At 37.3% G+C, this 18278-nt stretch overlaps 1 protein-coding gene and 1 long non-coding RNA gene across 6 annotated transcripts in view; one reads left to right on the top strand and one right to left on the bottom strand.

The window, feature by feature from the left end:
- Positions 1 to 2852: 2852 nt before the first annotated feature.
- Positions 2853 to 18278, top strand: part of LOC122568935 (GTP-binding protein RAD) — a 78836-nt gene continuing 63410 nt past the window's right edge. Inside the window, exons 1-4 of one of the 5 annotated variants that reach the window (XM_043729256.1) lie at positions 2853 to 3181; positions 6233 to 6368; positions 7404 to 8321; positions 14752 to 15012. In XM_043729256.1, coding sequence (XP_043585191.1) covers positions 8063 to 8321; positions 14752 to 15012 — 520 coding nt within the window. In that variant the 5' untranslated portion in view covers positions 2853 to 3181; positions 6233 to 6368; positions 7404 to 8062. Of the gene's footprint in view, positions 3182 to 6231; positions 6369 to 7403; positions 8322 to 14751; positions 15013 to 18278 lie in introns of those variants that run through there. The other 4 variants (XM_043729258.1, XM_043729254.1, XM_043729257.1 and 1 more) reach the window with 4 other exon arrangements.
- Positions 8357 to 12266, bottom strand: LOC122568937. Its single transcript, XR_006317270.1, has 3 exons — positions 11084 to 12266; positions 10862 to 10939; positions 8357 to 10773 (listed from the first exon to the last, which is right to left on the bottom strand). It is a non-coding gene; the product is annotated as an uncharacterized LOC122568937 (long non-coding RNA).

Genomic DNA, 18278 nt, shown 5'->3' with positions numbered 1-18278 from the left:
TTAAACGTATGTACATTGTGTGAGTTATATAAAACTTTTATACGTGTAAAAGATTTCGAAATTTTATTGGCACCGTAACGAGACACGACTGGCACGATTGTATCGGTAAAACTTAAAACTAATCCGGAGATGAACATGTACATCGGTTGGAAGATAAGGTATTGCAAGGAATATATTTATTAAAAAATTAGTATAGGGCAAAAATAGATATTTTAAGCACATAAGTGTCAAAGATGGTCCCATCGAATATCGAGGTATATTAATATAATGGATAATTGAGCGTTTAAATATTTTTGTGATCTCTACGAAATATATGTACTACGTATATGTTTGTACTGAATATTTTCCAATTTCTGCACATATTCTCAAATTTGTTTCAAACTTTACCAATATAACCATATTATAGCCGTTACGATGTTAATTAAATTCCAAATGTTTCGTGTAACATACGTAATATACGTGATATATTCATAAAGCGCGTCTATGTGTTTCGAATACTTTCGTGAGCCATGCCACGGCAGATATTGCTTCATCGTCCTCGAAATTTATTCTCTCAACGAGATATCACGCATATCGACTTTCCTATCGTCTCAGAAACATCGATTCTTTCTCGGCAACGTGATTAGTTACAAAGGAAAAGTTTCCGTCTAGTTTCTCAGAAATCATTTAGAACGTATAAAGTTCAATTCTCACAATAGTCTTCTGATGAAGCCGCGTAAGCGGCATTTTGCTCTTACCAACGTTTTCCTTGGAATTTTCTTTCATCGAAGGTTGTTCTGACTTCTGAAAATCTGGCTCGACAGCAGTCACTAACCACCTAACGATGCGTTCGTTATTTTTTTTTACAGAAACAATGTTTCACGCCAAGAATAACATCTTCTTTCGCGTATTATTTATTTCGAATTTGAGATTAAACATCGCCAACTTTCTTATGAATTTAATCGGATATCTGTGAGCGTAGCCATGCCACTGTTGGCTTTATGGGAACATTTGTTACTGTTTAAAGATGTCACTGTCATCGGAATACCAAACGCGATGCGTTTTGTCGGCTCCTGATTAAAAATTCCAAATATCTAGTTACCTTAACCCTTGTGAAAAAGTTTTACCGTTTCAGCACGCGTTTCGACGATGTTTTACGACGATGCGAACGTCTTAGAAAATGTTCGTTGATAGAATGGGATTTCCGAAATTAAAGAAACTAAAGAAGATCGAAGAATTCGGGTAACAGTGGTTACGAAATATCAAAGTGTAGAAACCATTCGCGTTAGTAATACTATAGAAAGGACTGAAAAGAAAAATATTTCGTCATCTTTTTTTTTACAAGATTTGCGATGATTTAGCACGTACTTGAATTTTAGTTTATTTAATACATTTCAAGCTTCGAAGAATTTCTTAGATATATCTTATTGAAAAATTACGTTGGATCGTATTGTATCGCTGCCTTTAACGTTGTTTGAATTATTTGAAAGTTACATTCATCACTGTTCGTAGGGGCTGAGCCTATCATTATCGATATGGTCCCCCTTTCGATTCAGGATATTCTCACCATTTTTCTTCCTAAATTACCCGTATCTGTCTCCAACTATCACGCGCATCTGCAAAAATCCCAAACGTTTCCCTTCAACCCTAATCTCAGTTACAACCTTCGTGATGCTTATATTTCAAACTACGTGTTTCCATTGCCTTTTACATTCCAATAGCCCTTCAAACCAACTTTCAACTAGTACTTTCACCTAAACCGTAAAAGAAGCCTCACAACGGACTTCAAATATCCAGGATCATCCGTCGAATCAAACAAATCCATCCTTCCGTCGCACAGGTTCTAGAGCGTCGAATCTCATAAACAAGCTCTCTTCACGAGCAGCAAGCTCTCCACTGGAACAAAGGAACTTTCCCCTCTAGTGTCTCTAATCCTGCTTGTCTCAGCGTTCTTTCAAGATTCCGAGTAACTCGTAAAACGATGTAAAACGGGAGGCAAAGGTATCGGTCGCGCGAATCGTTCCGTGGCTCGTAAATAATTCGTAGCGGGACGTTTTCCTGCGAATCCGTCCAGATAGCCAAGTTTAGAGAGAGAGAGAGAGACTTTTTAAGACAGAGAATCAAAGCGGTGTAAATAGTAGGCGTGGTAGTATACAGAATTCAATACCTTTGTATTATTAGTATATTTTCGTACTGTCCGTAAAGAACGTAAGTCGATCGTGTCTACGTTTAATTTTTTTATTGTTCTAGGCTTTAAGAGAACGTAAATAATTTTTGGGCTCTACCTCTTGAAGTCTTTACGGTACTATATCAGCAGTTTTTAAGTCGGATGTTTAAAAGGTTTTCCAGGAAGCATAAAAATTTGCTTCGAAGAAGTTCAAGAGTGAAATTTCGTTCAGGGCGAAGATAACTCGGTGCATCTGCGAAGGATTAAATTAAAGTACAACATATTCGATACAAAATAACGTGTGGAGGATCGAAAATCATGATGGTGTAAATCGATCTGTCGTCATTTTCCATAAAATGGGCTCCGTGTTTATTGTTACAGAAAGTTAATTTTATCTTTTGAAACCGCGAAAGCGTTTCATAGCGGGAAATGAAATTATAACGTAATTGATTGTTCAAACTAGTAGGATGACACTTTAAAGGATTGCGACATCTGGTTGAATCAAAATTCTCAAAATCTTGACTTACATCGCTGTGATTTTCAACCCGCCAAAAAGAGAGAAAAAGAGAGGGAGAGGGTGAGAGAGGCGATTCTCTACATCAGAGAATTTGGACGTTGGCCAGCCGTCGACACGAGGTTCGCCGAGCGTCGCCGCGAGACATTCCGAGCTGCCACGACGCCTGGCGTCGCGACGTCGCTGCTCAGAGGAAGCTCAGTGTGCCGCGTATCGTCGAACGTGCATCTGCGTGTCGCATCTCCTCGCGTATACTTTCGTTCGTTCTGTTCTTCCATTTCTTCTGGTGTCGATCGGTTACTTAGTTCTCGGCGCACACGCGATCGAGTCATGTGACGACGAACAGCAATCTTGGAAAATGACGAGTAGATCATTCGATGCGATCACCGGCCACCGGAAGTGGTAAACGCGAGCCAGTGTTTTTTTTTTAGGACTGTGGTAATCATACAGATTTCATAAAAGATCGTGTTAATCGTCGAAGAGACCTCGATCGATCGGACTTTGTTTGAAAAAGAGCAAAGGTTCTTTCATCTTCTTTTTTTTTCGTTTCTCTCCTTCTTTTATATTTGAAAACAGAATATTATATTCCACGCTGGAAAGTAACGGGGCTTCGACGACTGCTTTTATTTCTTTTGTTCGTTTTTTGATAATTTTGTTTAATATTTAATTATTTTGTTGAAATTCGGGTTGATAGTTATCGCTTAAACTGCGTCGCTTCCGAGATTTAGTTTTGACGTTGGAAGCTCGTACGAAATGAGCAGAGTTTACGTGTTTCGATCGTTGCTCCGATGCGTTACCAAGGCCGAGTAGAATGTTTCCTGCCATGGAGCATATTTTACTTATAAAATCGTAATTGAAAGATTAAAAAATAATTGCTGTATTGATAAACTTTCAAACAAGCATGTGAAAACAGAGGTAGATAACAGATGATATAATAGGGAGAGCTTTTCATTTCTTTATGAACGTATTTGCCGTAAATTCATTTCAAGTCAAATTCAAATTAAATTCAATTTTTAATTTATTACAAAGAATATTTTTCAATTTCGATAGTAGGGAAAGAAGCGCGATCGTACTTTTCCAACGACATCCAGAAGGTCGGGTCGATTTGCATCCCAATCGACTATTTAAGGCAGTAACATTTACGACGTCGAAAACGATCCAACTGTGTAATATTCAATTTGCATCGTTACAATTCCCAAGGGAAGATGGAATTTCAATCGTGCACCTGTTTCACGCACGATCGTCGGGCGTGGATGCGGTGTGTAATGAGGTTGCCAGACATTTGATATACGGGATAATGAATTACGTGAGTTTATCCCTTAACAAGGTCGAATATATAGCGAAGAGGATACCGAAGACTCGATGATTGACTCTAGTTTTTGTTTCTTCGAAGGAATCTAGAGAGATCGATCGAATTTCCAATTCTGACACATTGAAATGTCATAAACGCTGTCATATAATATCATTTGCAGATTCGAACGAGAAACGTTTAAAATAGTCGTAAGCGTGGTGAATTTTTCAAATTTGTACGACCATTGAAACAACTTTTCTACTCGCGATAGATCGGGGCTGACGAAAGTATTTGAACACTTACGATAGAAAATGTTGATACGTGTATTGTTTGTGTTACGCAGAATATTTTTATTAGCTTTGATACGATCCGATATGGCTATGTTGATAAAATTTGAAACCAAGCTGAAAATGCATCTATATCGTGTGTGTTATATGAAACGTATTATACGAAACGTTTACAAATTTCATCGGCACTGTAGCGAGACACGACTGTCAGGATTATTTTTATCAAATTTGAAATCAATCTAAAAACGTACGTAGAAATTACGAGACATATACTGCAAGCATACATTTTAATAAAAATGAAAGCTGCGAAACATATGCTTGCATTAAATATCTCGTACTAGTCGTGTGCATCATTCGTACATATTTTTAGATTTGTTTTAAACTTTATCGATATACGATCATGATGGTCGGGTCTCGTAGTGCCAATGAAATTTCAAAATATTCCAAATAACACAGATAATCTGTACGCGAAAGGTTTGCACAAGTGTTCGAGTACTTTCGCGAGCTACTGTAATTTCAAAAGATACTTTAATTTTATAAATGGAGGAGCTCGTTCGAGTACCTGTAGTGTCAAGCTTGCAATTCATAAAATTTATCATGCGCCTCGAAGCTCGTAAACATAGCGGAGAACGCACAAAGGCTGATCTCTTCCACTTAACGTTGCACTTCAAGCGCAATAAACGTGTCGTTCCTCTGCGGCGAGAAAGAAAGAGAGAAACTGCAAGAGAGAGAAAAGGAGGATGATCGATAGATAGTTTTCTCTAATAAAAGTCTTATAGACTATTGGTGAAACTGTTGATGGACTGGCTATAACGTTAATAGCCCCTTTAATTCTCTCGCTAAATATAGACAGCTACAATTTCGTCTCTATCCTCTACGTATACTCTTCGTTCGTTTCCGGATCTATCGTTCGTCAAATAACGACATAATTTATCGCAATTTCTAACTCTTTTGTTTCGTTCGTCTTCTTCGGGCGAATCTCTATTCGTTTTCTTCCGTGCAATGGAATTTTACATTTTCCCGTTTCTCATTTAACTTCCCATCAACGTTTGCCGTTCCAATTTTACATTACGTAAATGGGAAAATATCACGGATATACTCGAATATCGCATCGCCGGATAATCCAGCGAGTACGTGTTTTATATTTCTTCGAGCAGCTCGACGGAGATGAATTCCCCTTTAAAATATTTCGTCGTACCTATATCTAATCTTATTGCATACAAGGTGTCACAGATTTTAACGGCGAAGCTTTCTCGGCACATCCTATGGGTCTAAAGAAGAAAAAAATGTTAAAGAAATCCAAGTCGTTCAAGACCTAATAAAGAAAGTTATGACAAGAAGACGAAATACGAAGGGAACAATAAAGAACTATCGGTTATCGCGATACAATGTAGAAGTAGACCGGAAATATTTACGTTTAATCTATTTATGCGAGCTGTGTTTACTATTCGAGATCGTCAATGATTTTGAAGCGAATATCTGCCAGTACTATTAGCAAGTTGTTCGACTTCGTATCGAAATACCGCGATTATTTACGAATCTAGGGAATTCAAATACGCGCTTCGTTTACGTCTTCTGCAGCGGAAATCGCAATAATCGCGAGTTCTTTGCTGTCCGTTTCGTATTTCGTTTTTTTTTGTCGTAACTTTTTTATTAAGGTCTCGAACGACCTACGCTTATGTAATATTTTCCTTTTATTTAAACCCATAGGATATATTGACGAAGCCTGGACGTTAATATCTAGAACACTCTGTATATTATCAGTTACGAATAGATTTCCTGGGATCTTTGAAGATATGCTCCGACGGTATGCTTATTTGAATGATATTCGTGTGTCGAAAACACTAGAAAATCTCTTTGACTTGTAGAAGAGTTCCACAAGTATAAGATAAATGGCAAGGGAAATATGTGTTTTCTGTCTGACGAGAATCTTTTTTTTTTCTGTTTTGGTAAAAAACAGTGATTGTATTGGAGCTCGTAACGATGTGTTGCAGTTAATTACAGAAGGAAATAGAACGTTCTATCCCCGGTGGCTCATTCTTATGTAAATAAAGTAACCACCATGCTGGTGTACCGGGACAAACAAATTTCTAATAGCAAAGTAACTTCGAAGCCTCGTAATTAGAGCAGGTAATTACAATGTTAATTGTCGAGAACCACTGAATCGGGTAACTGCCATGCCATTTTGATCGAAGAATAAATGTATTTGCAACTCGCAAATTGGTACTTTGCACGAGAATTTTGCAAAATATTGTTTCATTATGTTTTTAACGTTTGATATTCAATCGCATAGACTGTTCGTTATGGTGGTTGGTGTAATTTTGAATGCCAATCCTGTTAAAGAGTAAACCGTCTTTTGAAAGTTCCAAATTACTTTCATGTTATGAAAGGTAGAGATCCTTTTAATGTGATCGTGATTGTAATTTAAAAATACAATTTATTACTTTCAAAGGAAGCAGAATTTTCACTATTATTTTCGATTCGGTTTTCCGCGAAACTCAGTGTTGAAATAGCGCGTAGTTCGATTTGAAACGAGCAAAACAGTTCCAATTTGTTTACAGTAGAAAAATATGTCTCTCTGAAGTTGTCGAAACAGTCGTACGCATCCCAACAAACCAAATTTTTTCAACGAGCCATCGAAGGTATCCGAAAAATTGTGACAACCAGTCTGGTGAAAAGGACTTGCTTTGTATTTTCTATGTACAAAAATCGGAGTATTACTTTTTACAGAGGGAACCTGTATAATATTGGAATTCTCTCAATTATAGTACATTTTGCATACCTCGGGGATAATACATTTCAACTAGGGTTACAAATTAGAATTTGAAAGAAAGTACAAAGCCTTTTAAGACGAATATCAAGATTCTCTGACGCCATAAATCCAAGTTTCTGATCAGAAAAATAGACAGAAAGAAAAAGTTAGAAGAAATTACGATTCTCAAAGAAAAGTATACTCTAAAGATTACAAAAATTAAAGAAACGTCAAATTACAAAGTTACAATCTGTCAAAAATCACCGAAACAAAGTTACTATTGAACAAGGAAACCTAAACGACGAGTTGCGATCGCATCGAGATTTCTGTAGACGAAAACCGCGAAAGCCAAGCAAGAACGTCGCGAGCGTATCGTCCACAATTAACGACTGTGTTACCACATGTTGCTTCAGAATTCACAAGTTTCGTCGGTGAGCGAGTTTCTGAAAGTCGCCGGAGGCCCAGTCAGCCGTGTTCTCATGGACTTGCCAGCGTGACAGCTAAGACTCCGTCTCGTCTCTGTGAAACTCTTAATCGAACGTTGAATCCGTGCTCGCGGAAACGTACCTGGCGAAAGGTCGCGCCAAGCGTAAAACGCTCGACGAACAGACCAGCCTTCAACGGGGAGAGCGCCTATTTCGAGAATAATCAAACTCGTCTCGTTTGAAGTCAGCCGGTGGTTTTCGAGAAGTAGCGCTCTTCCGGGACCTGGAAACTTCGTCCCGGGCGTGTTTCCCGAGAATCTTGATCGTTTCAAAGGGCAAAAGTGCAAAGGGAGTCGAGTGCAACGTGTTCCAGAGAAAAAATCTCGCTAGAGATAACGAACCCTGGGAACTGATAAAAACAGAAAGCTCGAAGTTTCAGTCGGAAACGTGTTTTCAAAGAGGGAAAATAGACTCTTGGGTATATCGTTGTTTTACGGCGAGCACACGGGGAAAATAACAGAAATTCGAGGAAGTTTACTCGTAATCGTATCTCGGGAATACGGTTTTCTTCTTTTTCTACTGAAAAATCGGAAATTGTCGGAGAATAGTGTAACAGTAGAAGGATCGGCGAACGAAGAGAAGCAAAGATGTCGGAGACTTCGCTACGTCGGAAGACCAGATCGGCCTCGATCTGTGCACCTGGTTTCTCCAGCATGGAACAAATGTTGGAGGCGATGCCTCCCTCGGGTGCCAGAGAGAGGGATAAAATCGACAGAGAGAAGGATAGTGGAAGCGGAACTCCTGACAGCAGTACACCAACGAGAAGACGTAGACCCGCGACGAGGTCTCAGAGTGCTCGCGTCTCTAGCGCGAATAAGAGCATTCGTCGTCGAGCCGCCGCTCAAGGTAATTCTTCGTCGATGATGTAACTTGTCGGTGTTTCTTTCACATTGCAAAGTATTTTTATGCAATATTTTCAAATGGATCGGTCGAAGAATCTACGTAGGTACGGTAGATGTACAACGATGGGATGAAAGAATGTTTATAAAACGAGAGTAATTAAACGTTCTTTTATGTCCCGTTATATACATATGCGAATAGAATGTTAAGCCGCATAGATGGCAAAAACAATGCATGAAACTTGCTCTAATGAGCCGTCTAGACGATTCTAGCAACGCTGGAATGTTGTATTCTCGATGGTAGTGGTAAACGCTGAACTGGAAAAAGTGGACTTTCGATCAAGTCGTTTGAATGGATTACTCACTGGAACGACGGTACTGTATCCAAATGAAAACGCTGTTTGAATTATTTCAGTTACGATCCAGTGCCGAATTGGATCGCTGGACTGGAATGCAAACCCAGCTTTGTGTAACATATAAATGGAATGAAAAATTGATTAAATTTTTTGAAAGAGAGATGCATTTAAGATTGTTCGAATCTATTAGACGATAGTGGTATAGATCTTTTAATCTTGTAACGTCAAGATTTAATTGCTCATTAAAGTTAATTGCTCGTTTCTTTAATTTGTTTAACTTCGATTTTCATAATTGTTTTCCAAGCATAAGGATTTTACTTTTTAAACCAAATAATAATCGATGTTTGGCATTCAACATAAAAATCTATTTGAATTAGACAAACGAGTAACAATAATTACATAACATTAAATAATAATACGTAGAGCTGACTCAGAACGTTTCCTACCATCTCATTGTTGAATTGCTCGACGTTTGCCGTAGCCACTTTTGTTTGCGTTTGCGAAACATCAAGTATTAACGTGTTCAGCAACTAGTTCAATTTTAATCAGTGCATTGCACACGGCGGTTCCATTCTCCTCTCAAATTGCAAAATTAATTTATTCCTTTAATTCGGTTAGTCTCCGCTGAAATATCGTCCGTTTTATCCCTTTTGCTACGATACTCAGAAATTAGAGGCGCAAAAATATTTTGCATAATTTCAATAAACAACATATAAAATATATTGCGATAAATCAGAGTGACTCGTTTCAATTTTTGGAAACTTCGTAAACATCGTAGAATCTAAGTGAAAGAAGCAATAGTAAGAAAAAAATAGTTAAACAAATAGTTGGACCTCTCTATCGTAACTACGACGCTAAGAAGTAGAATTTAACGATATAAATCGATTGAGAAACGTAATGTTGCGTTAACGTAACGTTAGTCTTTAGTAGTTTAAGTAATAACGAGTTATTCCACTCACCTTTATGTACACATACGTTAACACATTGACTCGTTTACCGAGGCGACGTTCAAGAATAACGACGCCTTCGTACGTTTAGATCAGCGTCCTTTGATAATTAATTTCCATTAAGAGGTCTCTGAACGCGTTAGAATTTTCGCGTGATCAGTTCCCATCGAGCGTGGGTGATATCATCTGTCGATGGAACGTGAAAGAACACGCAGATAACATCGTATTCCGCGGTCCGATGCTTCGGAGCCCAATGTAACCCATTCACTTCTAAATTAACTCTTTGAAGGGTGAAGTGACGTCGCTTCGACGTCACCGTTGTTCGTTTAACGTCCTGAAGCAGCGTATAGGGAAAAGCCTCGTGACGTAGGATATTTTGTAACTTTCGAAGCTGATAGCTTAAAATGCCAACGCATAATCCACGTCACATCTTTGTTTGCTTTTTACTTCCGCTGATATTATCGCGAATTATTATGTCGATGTCACGAAGGGATGAAAATGTCCTCGGTAAATTTTTAATCTTACGCAGTTGGTTCTATAATCGTAATAAATTGTAATAAATCGTGATTGTCTCGACGGTCAATTGATCGCGAAAAAATCGGTATTGAATTTTTAGATATTTTACTGCATTCGATTTGTAACACTAACCTTTTTAAATAAAATTTCTTATTCAGCGTTTCTTCATTTTTCAAGACACTCGTACGTTGATATGTTTCAAGTTTCTCGTGTTTTTTTATTTTTCAAGTAAAGTTATATTACAAAGCTGTGAAATAATGGCTAGATATTGTAGGTTGAATGAACAAAAACAAAAATTGCACAAGAAAAGAAAAAATGGTAAAACTTCGGTTTTCTTTCATTTCGAAGTGGTACATTTATTTGAATTCTGTTTATTGGAAGAAAATCATAGTTAGGGCTTCATTGAAATACCAGAGAAAACTTTCTTTCCTTTTTTCTGGTATTTTTCGTAAGCGTTTCTTTCTGCTCATGAGAGTGAATTTGAAATTATTATATATTTTTTTATTTTTGTGACCTAAATTAAATGGACTTCGTACAATTGAATCTACTTATCTTAATGTAAAATTTTAGTATTGGAAGCAAAATCGGTATATTTCCACTGTACGAACTAGTTGTTCCCGATGAATCCAGATAAATAGTGCTACTGGAAGACTACATGTATATTCCAACTGATGAACGTAGAAGTGGCGTTTAAATGACTTAGAAATAATTTTTTAACGAATTCAGACCTGCCGAATAAGCCTTGACCTTTACGCGTCTAAAGATGATGTCAGGACCTCGTTGGACCTTGTGGACCGTGGCTGCCACTAATGAATTAATAAATATTATGATCAATGAATATTAATTTCACTGTGCAAGACGAAAGTATAAATAACAAAGAGTTCCGTTTCTTAGAAACAGATAGCTAAAACAAAAATAAGAAAGGAATGCAATAGATATATGTATCATACTTTAGTATTCTATGATTGGACGCGCATCTAAATTTTCTCTGGATTTCAGTTGCTGATTTATTTTCAGTAAATGCTCTTATCAATCATCGCAGTTTCTTTAATTGTATCAACAAACCGTGCAGCAACATAGAATTAAAACAATTACTGTAGAATTAATACAATCGTAATAGGTAACTAGGTATTTTCCAATTATTTAAAACAAAAATTGAACGATTACGATACAGCGAACAAATGGTGCTGTTTTTTGATCTTTTATTTAATAAAAATAATTTATTTCGATTTAATTCGAAGAGCAACTCTTTGAAAATAGTTCTTCTACAAATTGTTATTCCCTGTTATCGCACTCGTTATATGTAAATTTCTAATAAGCGAATAGAAGAACTTTAACTTTTGCATGGCCAGGATCGACTTCGATCGTTGTTCCTACAACGATCTGTTGGAATTTACTTGATTTGCAATCGATATTAAAAAGTCACTGACGGCGATTATACGTGCTGATGGCGACTGCAGTCATCGTCTAAATTAGGTCGTTACACATTTAACGAATATATGTACATATATGATCATAGTCACGTGCTACATTTACGTGATTTCTATATATATATGTATTATTGCCATTCGAGTGTTAACGCTAGAAGCTAGACAATCACATTGTATCTATAACAGATTTTCGATCGATGTTTCCGCACTGAAAAAGTCAATTCTTTTTACAGAACAATTAATCCATATTTTCCTACAAATTGTTGATATCTGAGACTCTATCCGTGAAAAATGATCAAATATTTGTTAAATCGAAAGAATTTTATTTAATAGTTATATATACCTTCTTGTTACTTCCAGAGCACCCTTTAACTTCGATTCACCAATTTATACCTCAGCCCTTTCCAAAACGTTTTAAATACTTCGAGAATGTGCGATCTGATCGATTGAAATCCGCCAACACCACGATACAAAAGTTGTCGCCTTTGTCACTAAATGCGATTATAAATTACAACTCGTAAATTATAGTTTTGTCACGCTGCTCCTTTCAACTCTGCCGCGATATTTCAACTTCTTGTTCGTATTTAATCTCACCATTAATCACGACTTTCGTCACAAAATTTCTAGCACCAAGATGTAGCGAGAAATTATGCATATCAATGACGATCCTACGTTAGTTTCCTAAAGCTTAAGACATTTTCTAACCACAGAGAAACAGAGTTCGGTCAGAAATGATCGAGAACACGCAGGTTAACCGTCCGCAAGGAACCATCCGCCGTTGTTGGACATTTAACCGGAGCTAGCCAGAGCAAACGGATGTCGAGTGTCTTTAAATAAGCTTGTTTTAGCCCACGAAACCCTTCGCGGCATCGTATTTTTGAGTTAAATGGATCGGACGGTTCCTCGAGTGAGGTGCACTGGCATCGTGGAAGCCCGTTTCGTCTGTCAGTGACCTACTACCCAAACGAACGTTGCCAGAATAGAAGCTGAAGCGTGATCTCGACGCGTGAAGCGTGTCGTCGACGCAATATGTAATCGTGTCTCTTACACGCCGCTTTCACGACGCGACTTGACGTCCGACTTGGTTTATTGGGCCGTTGAAATTGATCTTTCGGCCCTTAGATCGTGTCTACTATCTGATAGGAGAAAGAATACAGCCAGAGCAACCGTTGGTCCTTGGTATTGGTATTTAGCAAATTTGCGATGCGTTGTGTCGAAATTTTTCAGCAATTTTTCTGTAAAGGCAGAAAATTCGTATTTTACGCCGGAGATAAAGTAAAAAATTCTTTCAATTTATGGTGATACAATAATTTCTATTTTTCTAGATCTTCCGCAAAACTATGAGTAAGAGTTGGATTAGATCGTTATTAAATTAGAAGAACATTACGTAATAATAAAATTATTTATCAACCGCTATTTACAATTTAATAACGAAAGTAAACTGATTAATCCGTAACAGTGAATTTTGATAAAGCTAGGACAGAGAATTTTAATAAATCTTTCTTGGAAAATATGAGTAGAAGTCTCTTCTTCTCGCGTTGCATAATTTTAAAAGCCAGTGACACTAATTATCCCATAGTAATATATTGAACATTAGTAATCCTTAGTGTGAACGAAAGTAGTCGAAAATTGAGTGACCTGGCAAACGATCTTTTCAGTTTTTCTTCGTCTTTCCGATATATTTATTACCTCGACGAAGATCCACCACACCGTGAAAGGGTAGATTCGTTTTCGAGCTTATTTCACAAGGGATTCTCAATGAAAATCGTCGAGCGTGAAATAAAGAAGCGATGAGCTTGATTGTGTAAAGGCAGGGCCTAGAAACCTTTAGGATTGAAATATTTCTCAGCTGGCTGTTCGGGATCGATTTCACTTTCGTGTCGTTTACCACTCGAGGTTTTACTGGAACTCCATATGCTTCGATATTCCCCGAACAAGAAGATAATCCTGGATAAAACGAAAGCTTTCTCTTAGCATGAAGAAGCGAGACTATGCTTTAAACCTATGAGATTTATTACCCTTTTGCAAGAACTAAGCGGATGAATGTAATTCCGTTTAAAAAAGATAAAACGGTTTCAACATATTTATTCTTGACACATATAATTTCTGAATATCTCAGAAGTAATTTTTGTCTTTAAGGTTTGACAAATTTATTGGTTATTTGCAGCTTCTTCCCTCGTTTATAGCACGTATACAGTGATTTACTTATCGAGATATATCTTCTTTTAAAGATTTTCGTATCGAGTTTCTAATTAACGACGCATCGAAATAAAAATTAAAGCGCAATTTTATTAATTTTTATTAATTATGCCATACGGAAAAACGAATGTTTGTCGCGTGTAGAATGTACTCGTGGTATCCAAACAAGAAGAAAAATCTGCGTGTTTGCGAACGTCATATATATTGTTTATCTTCGCGTGACGAGGGATATTGGATCGAAAGCTCGATTTATGAATCTCCATCGATCATCTCTTTTCAATTCAGGTAGCCTGGGCGACGAAAAAGATAAAAGAAAGAAGAAGAAGAAGAAAAACTGCAAAAGGAACAAGTATGATTTACGGTGGCATCAAAATCCTAGGCAACATTGTATTTCGAAACATTTTATTGAACGACATTTTCACCTGTCATGCTTTTCTTCGAGCGTCCTTTAGAAGCTTTAGAAGGCGGTCAGCAGTAGCAGCGAAAAGGGGAAAATTTCCAAAGGGCCCGCGCATGAGATAGTAGGAAGCCATCGAGTGTAAAGTCTGTTCGGTTCAGGACCTAACGAAAAAAAGGAACGAAAAACGGCATTAAGAGGGAAGGTAGATACGTAGATAGATGAGAATATTAAGAATGTAACCTGACGTCTTTGCAACTCCTTTGGCTTCCATTGCGTTACCACGATTTCGTAAAAAGTCGCTTTTAGAGAGTTTAACAATTTGTGAAAATAAATGTAATTTGTCTCTTGCTATGTCGATACTATGTCGATACGACAAAATTAATTCAATAATACTTTAAGTCTGTCGTCACGAAGAGTTGTACAATTAATCGTTTTTAGCAACCTAAAAGAGTAGGATATTTAATGAAATAAAGGAATACGACGCTAAATCTATATATCTTCATGATTTATGATAAATTGTTAATGGAAAATTCAAGTCGATTCGAGAGTGAACCGTCAATCACATATTGGTTGCTTTAATTTGTTTCAGCTGCACACCATCATCATCATCATCATCATGAAGGCACAGTTAAATCTGCTCATTGCAGCAGCGAGCCCAGGCTGACTGACAATGATATCAGCCCTGGCCTCAGAAGAAGAGGAAGTCGAAGAGGGCAAAGCATGCATCATAGTCATCACAGAAAGAGTAATGCATTTTTGGATGTTCCTGATCCCTCGACTCAGATTCAGAGGGAAGAAGGTGAAGACGAGGACAGTTACAGGCTCAGAAGCTTCAGTCTCACCAGCAAGGGTAAGTCTTTTCTATAATTTGATCAGAAAACCTGTTTAATTCCTCTTGTCAACAATTGTCAGTTTAAAACGAGACCATAGTAATTTATCATCTATTTTTTTCACTATACATTTACCCCGAATAATAATTCCAGTTCCTCTTTCACAAAACACGAAAATCAGCTAAATTACAATCAATGATATGGAGAGGGAAACTAAAACTTTTATAAATATATGGGTCATAAGATATCTATAACTTCTTTTTAATTCAATTCTGTCTATTAATTAATCCGCGAAAGAAACTTTTCTTCATGATCCAGAAATTCAGAATTTTTCTTCCTAAAAAGAGAAATAACCAAATTAGCGAATGGTAACTGGTAGCATTCACCCAGTGGTTTCAACGGTAAGACCAAGAATTGCTGAGTTTCTACTTTTGCCAATTTCTTTCTTACCGAGAGTGACAACCTAATCCACGAGATTCTAATCGAACCATCAGAATCTTTTCAGCCGGTAGCCTCGATTATAAATTCAAAAAGACACGCGACTCGATGCTTGTACTACGATACGAACATAAACGTATATCATCGACCAGTTCTTTGACGCGCAAAAACCGTTTCCGATTTCGTCCCTCGTGGACCATTTCTCGCGCGGTTACCAACTGTTTCTGTTGCACGGCAGGATCATTTTCCTCTCTAGTTCTCCGGGGATCATCTACGAGCGATTTCTATCAGGTTTATCGGAGACCTCGTAGTTGGAGCCTGGGCTTCTGCCTCGAATTCGTCGTCCGGAGCTGTGGCTTGCGCTCGTCGAGTGAGGAACTCGTGCCAGAAATACACGTTTTCGCGGTAGTCAGAGAAAGAGGGGCGAGAGAAAGAGAGAGAAGGAGAGAGAGAGAGGGAGAGTGGACGAGAGCTTAGAGAAGAAGGCAGTAGAGAGGCGAGATAAGCGAAAATAGAGTATCTATAGTTGTGACGTCGTACGGCTTCCTCGAAACCGGTTGCTCGCCACGCGAGAGCTTTCAGAGCCAACGAACGCGCGTGAAAGTCGTTTACTCGTTAATCCCCCGTTCCTGCTCCCGATTCCCAACTAGATTTTCGGATTCGTGTAATTGTAGATGTGGAAATAGCAGTCTTGGATCGAGAGAAGCTCTCACGGGTGTGCACGCGCGCGTCAACACCACCGGTCATTAAAAAATCAATTACGAAAGTTTGAGTTTCCGAACAGGAAGATTTTACTTATTCTTTTATTAAATATTTTATTAAAATGCAATGCTGTATTATTATTTTTGATCACTTTAGAGAGTTTATAGAATATACTTTTTGAATCGTACTTTATCGTAATCATAAGCTGGGTGGCAGTAGAACATGGTCCTTTGATCAGACATTACCACTGTAAGTAAAGTACTAGGATACTCCCCGAAATAGGATCGTTGCTGTCGAGACCAGGTTTTAAAGTAATCGGTAGACTATGAGTTTTTATGCAGATTCACATTTTTGAGAATATAATTAAAAAAGAAAAGTCGAAGTAGAAAATTGTTATACATATCAAGTATCATAGGAAATACCATGCTTTGGATATTTTATATATCTTTTCGTATTCTGTGCAATTTTGCATCTTTAAATTTCTATTAATCAATATCTTTTGGGATAATTGAATGGAAACCTCGAATATAAGTTTAGAGCACATTTAGCATATTCTGAGAAAAGGCGGTTTTCAAGTTACACTGTTCCATACATTTCAAACCTAACGTGCTTCTTTTGCTCAACGTTAGACCTCCTGACAAAATGTTTGCAAACTGTGGTACTAAAATGACCGACACGCACTATATTCTAATGTTTTTGGGCCATGGTTTAACGTTTTAGAACCATATTTTAATGTTAATTAAACTCTGGCTAAAATATTACGTTGCAGACCCTTGTGTTCTAGGTCTTCATATACTAATTATTCTCGATTAAATACTTCTTAAAAACTAATGGAAAAATTACAACTATGTGGAACATTATATCAGTCTATATAGATAAAACATTTTCTTTTCATAAGTATCGTATTTTTTGTACGACGCGTATACAAGCTTCCTCATTAAGTTTTTGACAAAGTTCATCTCTGATATTAGAATTTATTTCTTGTATAATTCATGTATATTGCTATTATATTTCCTTCTTTGTGATTGATATTTCAGCCTCCGTTTCCATTATGTTTATGTATCTTTATCAATTCTGTCTGTTTTCGTTTCTCCTATTGTTTTCCTTTCGAATTGTTTCGTCTGCAAATTTCATTTGGAAGTTTCAATCTGTCTGACGAATTCTGCGCGATAAATCGTTGGGGTATCCACGACGAGCTCTGAAAATATTTCGTGACGCCTGAAGCTATCGAAATGAATTAATAACGTTGCGAAGGAAAGACCTATGTCGAATATTTTTCGAGACGTCGGATTCATTCTTCAGCCTAATATTCATCTCTGCTATTTTATCCTTCGGTTGGCCGAGATCTTTACGAAAACATTCGATTCACGTGATCGCGAATATTTGTTGCTCCTTCTGTCTCCTTTCTCCTTCTCACACGATCGATCTTCGACTTCTGCTGAGAATGATTGTTTTACACATTTCCTAGCCTTTCAATTACTATTATCGCCATTCGTTGAAAATCTTTCGAATATTATATTTTTATTGCGAAGATTCCGCTTTGAAAGACGCTGCTGTCAAAGTAAATCAATTAGAATCTAATAATCTTGTACAATTAAATATTTCGTATTTATTTAAGTATTTAAACGATGGTTTAAACTTTAAGTTCGTTTAAAGTTAAGCTGTTATATTAATTTATAGAATCGATAGCTACAGCTTGAGCCGATCAAAAGTTTGCGATTAAAGCTTCTTCTTCTAGTTAAAACGTAAAACGATCGATAGAGAAGTTTCTACGCTGCTGTCATTTAAGTCTCCTTGAAATTTACGTTCTTACACCGTCTATTTTCCTTACAGGAAATCCGAAATTGAAAATTAAAAGAAACCAACCTTTAGTTTATATTCTTTAAAAATTCTCATTTCCGATGAAAATCTCTTTCTTTTCACAAAAAACCCGAATCTCTTAAGCCCTCGATATTTCCAGAAACGTGCTATCAGAAGTCGCTGTTTGTAACGAGGAAAATCACCTAAAAGAAAAGCATCGTTTCTAGGCATTTGGAGATAGAGATCAAAAGTAAATAATCGCGAACTGGATGTTTAGCGTAGCTCGCGGGAAATTGAGTCCGCTGTCTTTAATCTAATCGCGTTTCTCGATTTCTCGTTAAACGAT

The sequence above is a fragment of the Bombus pyrosoma genome, linkage group LG7 (genome assembly GCF_014825855.1).
Source record: "Bombus pyrosoma isolate SC7728 linkage group LG7, ASM1482585v1, whole genome shotgun sequence".
In the NCBI taxonomy this organism is placed as follows: domain Eukaryota; kingdom Metazoa; phylum Arthropoda; class Insecta; order Hymenoptera; family Apidae; genus Bombus; species Bombus pyrosoma.
The sequence above is the reverse complement of the archived record's forward strand: the minus strand, read 5'-3'. Positions and strand labels throughout refer to the sequence as shown.